This window comes from Eupeodes corollae, chromosome 1, assembly GCF_945859685.1.
Source record: "Eupeodes corollae chromosome 1, idEupCoro1.1, whole genome shotgun sequence".
In the NCBI taxonomy this organism is placed as follows: domain Eukaryota; kingdom Metazoa; phylum Arthropoda; class Insecta; order Diptera; family Syrphidae; genus Eupeodes; species Eupeodes corollae.
In genome coordinates, this window is record NC_079147.1 from 285,474,868 (window position 1) to 285,489,143 (window position 14,276).

At 30.1% G+C, this 14,276-nt stretch overlaps 1 protein-coding gene across 1 annotated transcript in view; it reads left to right on the forward strand.

The window, feature by feature from the left end:
* Positions 1 to 8,184: 8,184 nt before the first annotated feature.
* The window catches only part of LOC129938899 (DNA-binding protein D-ETS-4), a 75,225-nt gene continuing 69,133 nt past the window's right edge, over positions 8,185 to 14,276 (forward strand). The window contains exon 1 of the mRNA XM_056046721.1: positions 8,185 to 9,047. Coding sequence (XP_055902696.1) covers positions 9,012 to 9,047 — 36 coding nt within the window. The 5' untranslated portion in view covers positions 8,185 to 9,011. The remainder of the gene's footprint in view (positions 9,048 to 14,276) is intronic.

Sequence of the window (14,276 nt, forward strand, 5' to 3'; positions counted from 1 at the left end):
AACACAAATTTGAAACTTTTATAGGATGTTTTTTTTAGATGGTTTCGATGGTTTTGTCCGTGGATTGACAGTTGGGAATGTCAAACTGTGTTAACATTTCAGTTCAGGCAAACTTATTAATTTACCGCGTTAAATCTGTCAATCTGTTTTTATAAATCAAACAATAGATGGAAAGACACTGCTGCTATACACAGGGGTGGAATCGACTAAGGTTATTGTTGATAAATGATAATCAAAATGATCGAATTTCATCGACTTAAGGTGATAGTTATATTGATACCTAAAAATCTGTCACAAAAAAATGTGACTGTCATATTGAAACAATTATGTTTATTCTAATTAGAGCTACCAGACGCTTAAATAAACGACTAGACAGTTTTTTTAGTTCACTTTGTTTCTTTAAAAAAAACACATTCCTGTGACAGATAAAGCTTACGGCATTCGAAAAAGCAAGAAAAGTAAGAATTTTATTCAAAACCAGCCAAATTAATACTTTTATTTAGATATTTTATGAGAATCAATTTGAAATTCCACCAAGGCAACAACGGATTTTGACAATTTGAATCTGAAATTGTTCAATTGAATTGAGTTGAATCATTTTACACAGACGGAATGAAAATGATATTCAATTTGACTATCAGAAATATGATAGTCAATTATCACCTTAGCCAATTCCACCCAGATTCTTAAATAACGAGCCCTTCCCGCCATTTTATCGTAAGCGACATTTTCAATAAAAAAGACAACTTTATTATTAAAATTTGCCAGTAACACGTCATTATGTCTTAACTTAAGCATAATTCATAATTTCTAATACTGACTATGGGTACAAGTTGTTTCAAGGACCAGCAGTGAGCTTTTGATTTGTCGTTTACAATAAAATTTATATTGGTGGGAAGGGGTCGATAAAACTAACAAAATTACAATGACAACACAGTTGTCAGCTGTCAAAGTGCGATAATATATAAAATAGATCTATTCGGGCGTTAAGCTCGAGCTTACGATATTTACGATCTAAAGCGAACACAAAGTTTGGGCTATCATTTCAGATTGCCTCTTGAAACTCTATTATTTCTATGCAATTTGTCAAACTCGGAATGACTTTAACTATTAGCTAATTATGTTTCTAAAAATTTATAAGTTCAATTTTTAGACTTTCAAACCTACTCTTTTAACGCTGATAACTTTCTATCCCGTCTTTCGATTTATCTTGTTTAAACCTTTAAAAAATGTTAATAGCAATATTTTGAAGTCAATATCTTTCTTTGTTCTCCTTAGCCCATTTCTTATCAATTTGCTTTTGTTTTTGTAGGTTTTTGTGTTTTGTTAAAAAAGTTTGTCAGTTGAATTTTTCTAAAAAAATAACTAAAAACTACCAAATTTGCATATTTGCATGAAACAGTTCTATTTTTTTTTAACAAAACCCAATTTCTACCAATATTAGTATCATTTTTTGAAAGTTTTTATTTCTTATGCAAACAAATACAGATTAGATATTTCTAAGAATATTTAGCACATAATGATATCATTTTGAAGTCAATACCTTAATTTATTCTTGTACTTGTTTTTTTGGTAGATTTTAGTTTTTAATTTATGAAAAAAACTGCTTTTTGGATTTTTATAAAAATTTCTGTGTAACAACATTTATTTGAAGTCGATATCTCCACTGGCTCTTGAGATATGGACGATGAAAAAAGCTTCCCGAACGTAAATACGTATACACAACACACGCAAGCACAGACATCTCCCTCAAAATCTTTTATACTCTAGGGACCTTGAAACGTCGAGAAATGTCCAAACTTTTAATTCAATTCCAAAATGTCCCTTACGGTACATAGCTGGATGGCGTTGGCCTGGCCGACGAAGTTAGTTAGTAACTTTTATTATAACTTTTTCAATTTTGTTGGTTCTAACTTCTAAGCTCAAATTGCCTATTGTTCTTTAAAAAAATAATATCAATTTTTTCCTTATAGCCATTGATTTTTAAGGTTCACAAAATTTGTGTAACGTGAACGACCATTCTTAGAGGCACGGCTTACATTGTACTAAATAAAAAACAAAAAAAAGAATTCAAACATGCTCATCAGTAAATGTTTCACAGTTTTCTGAACAAAAATTCATGAAACTTGGGTTATTTTCAACTTGTTACTAGGTTCTACCCCCTTACATATACTCGTAAAATTGCTTTCAGTATAAATCAAAAAGGAGCCCAGCAAATAATTGATAACAAAAATTTAAGAAGAGGTTGAGAATGAGAATGCGATCCATACTGATAACTTCCCATCCCGTCTGTCGATTTTTCTTACTTAAAAGTTTGTATGTTTTCCTGTTGGGTTAAAAAAGTTGTCAGTTGAATTATTCTTAAAAATTTTAAAATTACCAACAATATTTTTCATATAAAGAAATAGTTTAGTTTGAAAATCTAGTTTTGTTAAATAGATTTTAGTCGAAAACAAATTTTTACAAATTGGATGAATGAAATTAATTTGAGAGATATCAAGAACCGATCATCAATTTTTACCAAATTTGCGTACTATTTCTTGTAGATTTTATTTATGAAAAAGTTTGAAGACAGTATTTTTAATTTTTGAAAAGCTATTTGAGTCGAAACCCGTGGCATGATGGTTAGTGCGTTGGACTGTCATGCCAGATGTCTTGGGTTCGATCCGTGCCTGTGCCACCTAAAGTTTTATTCACGAGTACTGCCACTTGCAAGGAATTGATAAATTCTCAAAGAGTAATTCTTGTCATGAAAAAGTGCTTTCTTAAGTTAGCCGTTCGGATTCGGCATATAAACTGAAGGTCTCCTCCATCCCTGCAATTACTCGCACACAGGAATGGTTGAGAGTTGTAAGTCCTGGTTCTTCATGGACTGTTGCGCCACCTAATTTATTTCTTTATTTATTTGAGTCGAAAGTAAATTTTTACCAAGTTTTATTTTTTTTTAGGTTTTCAATTTTTTGTAAACAAAAAACTGTCAATTAGATTTTTCTCAAAATTTCACTGAATGTTGACAACAATATTTTTTAAAAGATAAAAGTAGTTTAAATCCAACATTTCAAAGTTTTGAAAAGATATTTAAGTAGAAAATCAAGTTTACCTACTTTTGTTAATTATTTTTAAGGTTTTTAATTTTATGTAAGAAAACTGTCAATTCGATTTTTCTCAAAATGTTACTCAATTTGGACAACAATAATTTTTTTTTGTTTTTATTTTTTGTAAAAAAAAACTCTCAATTCGATTTTTCTCAAAATTTTACCAGTGTTGAAAACGTTATTTTTAGTTGCACAAATTTGTTTTGGAGATAAAATCATTTTAATACGTAAAATTTTCGAGTTGAACAATTTTTGTTTTTCAGTTCTTTTCTTGAGATACCTTTCTGCATCTTTTTGCATTATTATCTGTATAACAAAGTTTATTTAACTTCGATATCGTTTCTGGTTCTTGAGCTATGGACGACAAAAAAAACGCCACGAACGAACATACGGACGTACAGACGTACCAATGTATGTACACACGAACGCACAGACATCTTTGTAAAAATCTTATATTTTCACTCCAGGGAACTTGAAACGTCGAGAAATGTCAAAATTTTCAATTTGACATATCGGACCCTTTACAATAACTTCCTATGGGAAGTTAAAAAATTGCGATTTCTTCATTTATTCATAAATACATTTTTACAATTACTGTATATGATAAATGTAAACCACCTATACAAATTTTAGACTTCCAAACTTACCCTTTACAAAAGCTTAAAAATCAAAAAGTATTCGAAACACAAATAAGTATTTCTTATTTTTTTATAACATTTGCTTTTGTACATTAATTGAAAATATATCTTTCATTAAATAAAAAAGTCATCTAGGCCCGGCTGTACTTACGTATAGAAAATTATGTTTTATACAAAAACATCTAACGGTTTAAAGCAATATCTCTGATCTCCGACGTTTTTGAGACTAAGCTTTTTCTCTCACAAAGACATATCTTCAGAGTAAGGTCTGGTCCTTATGGTCCACCTTAACCTCTTCTTGGAGTTCGAAATAAAACGTTTGGTAAACTCCGATGAGCGCAGAAGAGCCCGCCCGTAAATTTGTTTGCAGTACAATTTGTGGTGGAATACAGCGGGAAAAACAATTCCTCCACTGGGAGGATGGCGTAGACCAGGATGATCGGAGCCTTGGAGTGCACATCTGAATGCATTTTGGAAAGCTGGAAAAGCATTTTGAAAGAGGCGCAGACCGGATCCCGGTTATAACAGGGATGACGGCGTCATCGGCCTGGCAGACCTCACAATATCAATATGTAGCTAATAAACTTTTATTTGGTACCTTTTTTAATTCTGTTGATTCTCCGCCCATATTTGTGATTGTTCTTTAAAAAAGAATATCGATATTTCTTTCTTACATCACATGGATAGGGACAAGATTTTTTCGTTTTTTATTTGCCGATATTGCTTAAATTCTTAGTCTCTTGGAAATACCTAAATGTGAAATAAATGAGGTATGTATATATTAAGTTTATATTGCAAGCAAACATTTTTGGGTTAAGAACAAATCCAAGCATTATGACGGTTTTCGCAAGAAGTCAAAAAATATACTTGGTGTTTTGTGTCACATGAATAGGAACTAGATCAAAATTTATCTGTAAGACTCTTTAAATTTAAGAAAATAACTACAAATCTTATGGTTTATGCTGCTCTTATTGAATGGATTAAAATAATTTTTAGTAATTTGTGATGCCTCCTGATTTCTGAATTACTTTAAGTAACCTGTGGTGTAGGGATTCATAGGGTGCTGTCAGAAAATTGAGCGAAATTTTGGCCGAGGGTCGTTTCATGGCAACAATAATTAATTTACTTGAAAGTCATTTTAAGACGTTTTCCTTGGTATATATATATATTGGTACATTATCTTGTTGGAAGTCCACCGTTGTCCTCCAAAAAATTAAGAAAACTGCGGAAAAGCTCGTTCCAGAAAAGATTTTTAAATGATTGCCGTCATTTTAGAGCTTTTTAAATCCAGCTCTACTGTCCCGTAATAGCTGATATACCACCTTCTTTTCAAGATAGATTTCTTCCTTTCTTAAATCATGAAAATAACATCCATCAGGTAAATGTAATTTTTTTTCAGCGGAAAAGACGATGTTATGCCCAGGTCGATTCCATCAACGGTGATTTGTTGCAAAATTTAGGCGTTGGCTCTAGCGTGTAGAATTCTAAGATGTTTTTTTTTTTGTCTGTATCTCCGAGCAATAGTCGTGCTACTAGCATTCACCACAGCTTCTGCCTTGAATTAACTAATAGAAAACCTTGAATTTGAATAAGCAGCTCACACTATCGCCCGCTTTTTCTGAAATGATGTAGCTTTCTTGACTCTTCCTCTATGTTTTTTCATTCCTCTCTGAGCCCTTGAGGTAGTTGTGTACAACATTTTAACTACTTCTTATTTTGCTTTCTATAAAACGGATCGTTTTTTATCTGATTTAAAACACGCTTATAAGCAAATTTAGATCTCGTTCATATTCATGTGGCACAAAAAAACAGTTGCTTTTTATGACCTTATTCCGAAAAACCGACAAAAAACTTTTATTTACTAACAAAATCCAAAATTTGTATAAACTTTATAAAACCTCATTCATTCAATATTTCGGCTTTTCCAATAAACCTTAAGGTTTAATAAATATTAGCAAACAAAAAACGAAAAAGCTTGTCCCTATTCAAGTGACACTAAGTGTATATGTGTACATTCCAAATCCATTGGTTTCTGACGTTCACAGAAAAATTATGAGTGCAAAAAATGAGATTTTCGGCTGCTCTGTGACGTCTGGAAAAACTTCGTGCGTATATTCAAATATGTTTCAAATATGGCAATCAGTATATTTTTCACAGTTTTCTTTACAAAAATGTATGAAACTTTGCAACTTGTTACATAAAATTGCATTCAATTCAAATTAAGAAGGAGCCCCAAGAATTAATAACAAAAAATTAAAGATACCAAAATATTTTTAACTTCCCATAGGAAATTATTGTAATGGGTTCGATTTTTCAAATTGAAAATTTTGACATTTCTATACGTTTCAAAGTCCCTAGAGTGGAAATACATTTTTTTAGAAAGATGTCTGTGCGTGCTTGTGTACGTACGATCCTACGTCCGTACGTTCACGACGTTTTTTCGGTGACCATAGCTTAAGAACCAGAAGAGATATCGACTTCAAAAACATTTTGTTAAATAGATAATAGGGCCGAAAGATGCAGAAAGTGCTTTCATGAAAATTGAGTGGGTTATTTGTTTTAACATAGCAGTTTAAAAAAAAGATGAAAATGTTGGTTAACCCTAAATAACTTACGAACCAAAAATGTTAGAGACTTGAATTAAATTTTGTATAATATATTGTAATGTGATACCAAACAAATATATTTTTTGAAAAAAATCCAATTAACGTTTTTTTAATAAATCAAAAAACTGTCACCTCGAAAATTTTACGAATAAAACATGATTTTATCTCCAAAATTTTTTGCAACAAAGAAAAACGTTTGATCTGGTAAAATTTTGAGAAAAATCAAATTGACAGTTTTTTCTATAAAAAATAAAAACCTAAAACAAACATTACTCATAGTTGGCAGCATTTGAATTTCGACTCATATATCTTTTCAAAACTTAGAGATTATGGCTTCTAATTGACTTAAACTTATAAGAAATACTGTTTTAAACATTGGAAAACATTTTAAGAAAAATAGAATTGACATTTTTTTACAAAAAAATAAAAACCTAAACAAAAAAATTAATAAAAGTTGGTAAAAAATAATTTTCCGCTCAAATATCTTTTCAAAACTTTAAGATATTGGCTTTTAACTACATTTATCTTTAAAAAAAAATATTGTTGTCATTACTCAGTAAAATTTTGAGAAAAATCGAATTGACAGTTTTTTTTTTTATTAAAAATAAAAACCTACACAAAACAATACTAAAGTTTGGTAAACATTTTCTTTCGACTTAAATAGCTATTTAAAAATTAAAAATATTGTCTTCAAACTTTTATTTCACAGAATATATTGTTTTCAATATTCAGTAGTTTTCTATTTATAAAAATCCAACAGCTATTTTTTTAATACAAAAATAAAATCTACAAGAAATAGTACACAAATTTGGTAAAAATTGATGATCAGTTTTTGATATCTCTCAAATTAAATTCATACATCCTTTTTGTAAAAATTTAAGAAATGCTACTAAAATTGGTAAACATTTGTGTTCGACTAAAAATCTATTTAACAAACCAGATTTTCAAACTACCAAACCCAACACGAAAACCAACAAACTTTAAAGCAAGATAAATCGACAGTCGGGATGGGAAGTTATCAGTGTAGGTCTCATCCCAGCCTCTTTTTTCTATATTCCTAATGAAAATTAGGCCCTTTTTCACTTTGCTCCTCCTCCTTTATATGCCCATGGAAAATTAAACGCATAAAACTGAAACAAAAACACCAATTTTGAATCAATATTGGCCATAAAGTGCATCATATCACAAGTTTAAAGTGTGTATATTTTTTGTAAACATCAATTCAAGTATCAGATGGCCACTTGGCGCCCGCAGCATATGAACTTCTATTTCAACTCAAACGCACTTATTTTCCAGCGATACAAAAATATTCATTCAAAATTTATTATAATCTTACGCAAATGTACATTATTATTCATTTTATTGTTCGCTAAAAAAAACAAAAACAATGACACTCTCAACAAAATTACTTTAGTTTAGCCAAAGCTTTAAAAGGTACATATACCTTATTCTGCTTTAACCCCCCCCCCTTTTTACAGAATGAAGACAAAACGAAAATAAATAATAATTCGCACAAAAATATCAAAGCGATTCCAAAAAGAGATAGTTGTTGTCTCTCAAAGTGAATACGTGCCTCCAGATATAAAATTACACCAACAAAAATCATCAACTAACTATATAACTATAAGTAGTTATATATGAAATACCACCCGCCGCTGCTGCTACCAACAAACTAGCAAACCGACCGACTAACTGACGCTGCGACCGACGGACCGAGGAACCTACCAAACCAACGAATGGAGCAACCAGTTCTCCACAGCAGCAGCAAATGTTCCCAGAAAATACTTTTATCCATAGAAACAATCCGATTCCGATCAACGACGACGATGTTGAAGTTGAGGTTGACTTCGACTTGGACTTGGACTTCGACGTACAACCAACAATCTGCAACCACTCAATGCCGAGTAAAAAGCTGAAGTGATCGGACGAGTAACTCTCTCCGTCTCGAGGTGGAGAATAATTTTATTTATTTATTTATTTATTTTCGAAATTTCTTATTTATACATTTATTTGCTTAATTTATTAAAATAATAATAAAAAAAAAACAAAAAAGTAATAAAATACAAAAACAAAACGGCGGTAAATGTTTTTTAAATGAAAGTGATTAAATAAATTATTCACATTTAATAAAAGAAATATAAAACTAAAAAAGACTTCTTAGTTTTAATATTATTTATTTATTTATTTATTTGTTTTTCCTCCAAAGTGAACAAAAAAACAAAACATTGGTCCTAAAAACAAATCAAGTGCCAATTTATTAACAAAATAAAATTAAAATAAAATTACGCAAAGGAAAATAATACAACATATTTTCTGATATGAATCGCAACGAATTACGCAAAAGTTTCAACAAAAACGTGAAAAGTTATCAAAAAATATTTATTCAAAAAATGTATCCACTCTTGAGACATTTATAAGCGAAAAAAAAAAAATTAATAAAAATACGAATCAAAATCCAAAAGAAGATTCCAACAAAACAGACAAACATTTTGGACAAAACAAACTATCTAGATACATTTGTAGTTAAAGTGAATTTGTGACAGAGAAGAGTGGTGGAAGAAGAAACCACCAATAATATCGAAGAGAAAAAATATCTACTTTTTAAAAAAGAAAACAAAAAAAGATAAACGAAACACAGTGAGAGAAGAAGAAGAAAATAAACCACAACAGAAATGGATTACGACAAAATGTACTTTCCAAAGACCGAGGTATGTTTCTTTTAAGATTATTTTTGTTAATTTAAAAATATATTTATTTTTTTGTTTGATCAAATTTAAATAAATTGTTTAGTTTTTTTCTTTTCAAATATAAATTCATTACTTTTTTGTATTCATGGTCAATTTGATTTATTAATAAGACAATGTTATTTTTTTTTTGTTATCAATATTGTTATTAATTATTTTAAATGTCATATTTTATTTTTAATTTTTATTTTTCAAAGTCAAAATATGACACTCTTTGTAATCTCAATCTTGACTTGACAGATAAATATTTGGTCTTCTTTTCATCTTAATAAAAATTGACATACATAAATCTTAGATGATAACCTTTTGCCTTATGTTTGTTTGAAGAATCTGAGATTTGGAGGTGAGCTTGCGACTATAGGAGCATGGAAATTGAGTTAAGTTAAATAAGCTTTGATTCGTTCTACACAAACTTTGATTCTATTAAATTCTGTTTTACAAAGCAATGATAAGAAGGTTAAGTACACTTGATTATTAGCAGGCGTTTATATTTAAATTTATTTTGCGTGCAAAATCTTTTAACGCACAACGTGCCGCACCAAAACTATGAGATAGATTGAAAATATACATTTAAGACAAAGTTCAGAATATTTAAGTACCGATTTGTGATAAAGATCGGTATTGGAATGGGATAGTTTAAAGTTATAGGGACATAACCCACATTTTCATTCATTCATTTACAATGGTCAAATATTTTATTTGATCAGTTGAAAAAATATTTTAAAAAATGCATACAAACGTTAAGGCCATGAGCTTTCAAAATAACTTAAATGTTATAGTTCTCCAATTGATTATTATTTTTTAGAAATGTGTGGAAAAAATGAGTTAGAAAAGAAAATTAATCAAAAGTTAAGGCATAATTTAATAGAAAATTAAATTTCCGTTGCTATTAATGACGTTCTGCAATCTGCCTGGTATAGATTTTTCCACATGTTGGAGAGATTGCGGAGCTTTCGCGCGTTCTTGTCAAGCATGGACTCCTTTTTCGCTTTATATACGCCCAAACATATTCTATTATGTTTAAGTCGGGGCTTTGAGATGAACAATCTGAGGTATTTACAAGGTGCTTTGTTTTGCTGCAAAATGAACGAAAAATCAACTTTTTGTCAGAACTAAAAGAGTGATTATTAAAAATATCCAAATATTGTTGTTTGTTCATCATTCCATCGATTGCTACCAAGTCTCTAGTGCCATTAAGGCAAACACATGACCAAAGCATGATGGTGCCACAGCCATGATGTACTCGTTTACGAACAGGTGCTACTTTGCTTCGCAAAGCCTCCTTCAAACGATTTCTTATACTACGTTGCCACCGGGCACTAAACCGAAATATTGCTAGATTTGTCACAAATCTCCTTAAAATCTCGAAGATTTACCATACAAATTTGAGCCTCCTCAAATGAAGATTTCAAGATAGAACTCATTGAAATCTACTTGGAAACATAAGTTTTTCAAACCAAACAAACTTTTTTTTTTGGAGAATAATTGTTGAACCGACCCACGACGCCAATTTCGTTTATTGACAGATGGAAATGTCAACAAAAACTATCTATCTCACTTCCCCTTTTCAAGAGGTATGGACTTCCTATAATTGGTGTCTTTTTTTAAATGCTGAAGATGAGAACATAGATCTTCAAAATTCTGTCGGTACATACGGAAATTTTCTTTAAAGAACTCATCGTCGTTCTTAATAACATCCACTTCCCAAAAAGAACTTGAACGTACCTGTAAAATTGGAAATATAATAAATACAAAAGACTGCAATGGTACTTACCTGAACCCAGACTTTTCTTATAGGCTGCCTTCTTAAAAATTGATTTTGGATTAATTGTTTGTTCTTTAAAGCTTCCAAAATGTGTATTAAGCACTGCAGCCGTTTTTTCTATAAAAGTGAACTCTCCTGTCCAAAGCACTCATTACCACTTTCAAATTGTTGAGAAGAATCAATTGGCAAAATACTATAAGTTTAAAGTTACCGACACTCATTCTTTCTTAAAGAAATTAACACTTCATAATTAAAAAATATTAAATTATCAATCAATAAAATCAATACAAATTTCATATTTTTTTCTTTTTGAAAGGAGAATAATTTGACGTTTGGTTGTTATGAAATTAACCAAATGTGAAATTAATCTCCTTTTATTTGGTGGAAACACATCATGATTTATTTTAAATCACTTGCCTTAAATCTCGGCTTATTTGTTGGTGGAAACGTGCTATTAGTTTTTTCTGAAATTTCAATTTCATACCCTTTTTTATTTCAATTGCTGCAAATTTTTGGGGTGTTCAGCACATTTTCTTTAAACTTTTTGACTATTAAACGATCCTCTTTCTTGGAAGTCTTGCGTGGCGCCCTGAACGTGCAACATTTCGAGTGGATTTGTTTTTTTCTGCTTATTTATTTGGTAATAGACGGTTTGACGAGGAACTTTATATACATAGTTTGCTTAACTTTTCCACCGAAATAACCGCATGATATTTAGTCACCATCTCAATTCTTAAATCTTGACTAACTTCTGACGTTTTACCCATTATTATCAACTAATTGTTTGTTAATGTCGTCGAAGTTAATAAATTTTGTTAAAAAGAGACAATATAAATAGGAAATATCAACTCTGATAGCACGCGGCACGAAAGAAACTGCAAAAATTACTATGTCAAAATTCTTTTTCCAGTTAGTTATGGCTCAGTGTATTCATTAAAAGGGTCCCAAAAAGAATGTATGAGAAAAATAAACTATTTCTGGATTTTACCGTTGTCTAGGTACTTTGTTTTTGGTTTTGAGTAGCAAAGGATTCTCGTTACATTTCTCAGTTTACCATATCAAGTTGTCTGGCATTACAAATAGTATTGTCAAAATACTTTAGTCGGACTATTGTAAATGTCATAAACGTTTGGCATATTTTGCAGCCATCTTAAATTGACTGCAGACTTTAAAAAAAAGAGGCTGGGATGCGACGCACACTGATAACTTACCATCCCGTCTGTCAATTTGTCTTGTTTAAAAGTTTTTAAAACCACCAACAATATTTTTCATACAATTAAATAGTTTTATTTCAAAATCTAGTTTTGTTAATGAGATTAATAGTCAAAAACCAATTTTTACCAATTTTTTTGCAACATTTTTGTCGAATATTAAATATATTCAATTTTAGAAGACCGTTATAAATAAAACCACAAAACTTAATTATTCGTCTTTCTTTTCCTTTTAGGCTATGATTTTCGCATTTTCAGAAATTAAAAAGACAGTTCAAATATTAATTTTTCATTTTTTCCGTCAGAAATCAGAGAACAGACTTTTTTTGATTCCATTTCTCAAGAATTCAAATAGGATAAAAAGAAATGCAAATCTAATTTAATGATGATTTTGAACACTCACTGGCTAAAAAAATGTACATAGGCAGGGTCCTGAGTATAAGGTTCGCGGCGGATTGTTTTGAATTCGACCTTTTAAATTCGACTCGTGTCGTAAATCCTTATTAACGAATCCAAGGCGAAGTGAAAATAGTTCTTCTTATATTTCAGTGATTTGACACTTTGGGTTTGTCTTTTCTTGCAATATTCGAGTGACTGGACACTTTTGTTTTTACAGATTTCCACAAATTTAGTTTTGTTTTTGATTGAATTTGTGGAATTTGCGGTGATTTATTCGATAAACAATATTAAATATTAAGTATTAGTTAATAAATAAGACGTTTGGAAAAAATCACATAATTAAGCTTAAGTCTTGCATTTTAAGAATATTATATTGTAACAATATTTTATCAACTTTCATCGCACAAAATCATAGCTCCTTATGGCTGAAACACAAACACGCTTCAGCTAGAATATTTGAAAATTTTATCAAAAAAGCATCAAACGCTTAATTTTGACAATCAAAATAATAAGTTGATCTTCAAGTATTTTAGGTTTTCCTTCGGTGCAAGGATTTACTCTTTGTTCGATTTTCCAGAATAATACTCAAAATGTTTTACTCCAATTATAGGATCTAAATTAGATTGAAATGTTGACATTAAACAGGGTTTTATTCAAATGGGAAACAATTATGTAAGATTTTAGTAAGGTACTGAGTTTAAAAGATGGTTTTAAACGATCTTACTTAAACTAAACTTTAAATTTAAGTAGTTTTCTAAATCCATATAAACAGTTCCATTTCAGGCATTATGGTTTATTTACTTTTTTTCAATAACTGTTTTATTTAGATGTGTTCAGATGTAGTGAAAAAAGTCTAACTCTTAAAATAGCTAAGTATTTAGAAAAAATAATGCTTGCTAAAAATGTTTGTTTTTAACTCTTGCGAGTAAAATTGACTGTAGAAAACGCGTAAGAATACATATTATTTCCATGAAGTTAGACAAAAATGAACACTCCAAATTTGTTTTAAATTAAAATCTTTAGATTTGTTAAAAATGTCAAAAAAATGTTCCTAAAAGTATTAATAACACCTAGAATCAAATGATGTGAAAAATGTCTGTCATTAAAGATCTCTAGAAGACTGTAATAGGAAACAATTTTGATATATTTTGGCAACTCTGTTGCTGCTGTCAAACGATGACAGCTTCAGTACAGCTGTCAAATAAATATAATTCCTTTTTCGCTGCCTTTTTTGGTGATCGATTCTCACTTCTGTAACGTCTTCAACATTGATTACATCCAACTCGAATTACAATATAAATCTTTAAATGCAACCATTTCCTATCATCTTTTATTTCGGGTACTAAATCTATCAAATTTAATATAGAACATTTATTTAAAATCACTAAATTATCAAAACTGTCGGTCTTACAAGGCAAATGAGATACAAGACAATTCATTTGTACGTGCAAACATTTCAATATTCATTCCTAAGTTCATTCATAAGAAACCTCACAATCAAAAGTTAAACTTAAAAGCTATGATTGCTGATTTCATCATCGAATTCTAACGACAGAAAAAAAGTACTTATATAAATCGGTAGTGCCGATGGTTTCTAAAGTTTTCTTTTACTCTAGCAATCTCTTCAAAATCTTCTAGAACCTGGTTATTATATAAATTGGTGGTATTCAAATTGTTGAAAAGTGGTTTGCTTCGCAGAAGTACCAAATTAGTTTAAAAGTGATAACAATTTTAGAAAAGTTAAGGGTACTAAAAAATGTCTTATGAATGAGTTTTAAATTTTATACCCGGTATAGTAAAAAGGTACCAGGTCCGGTG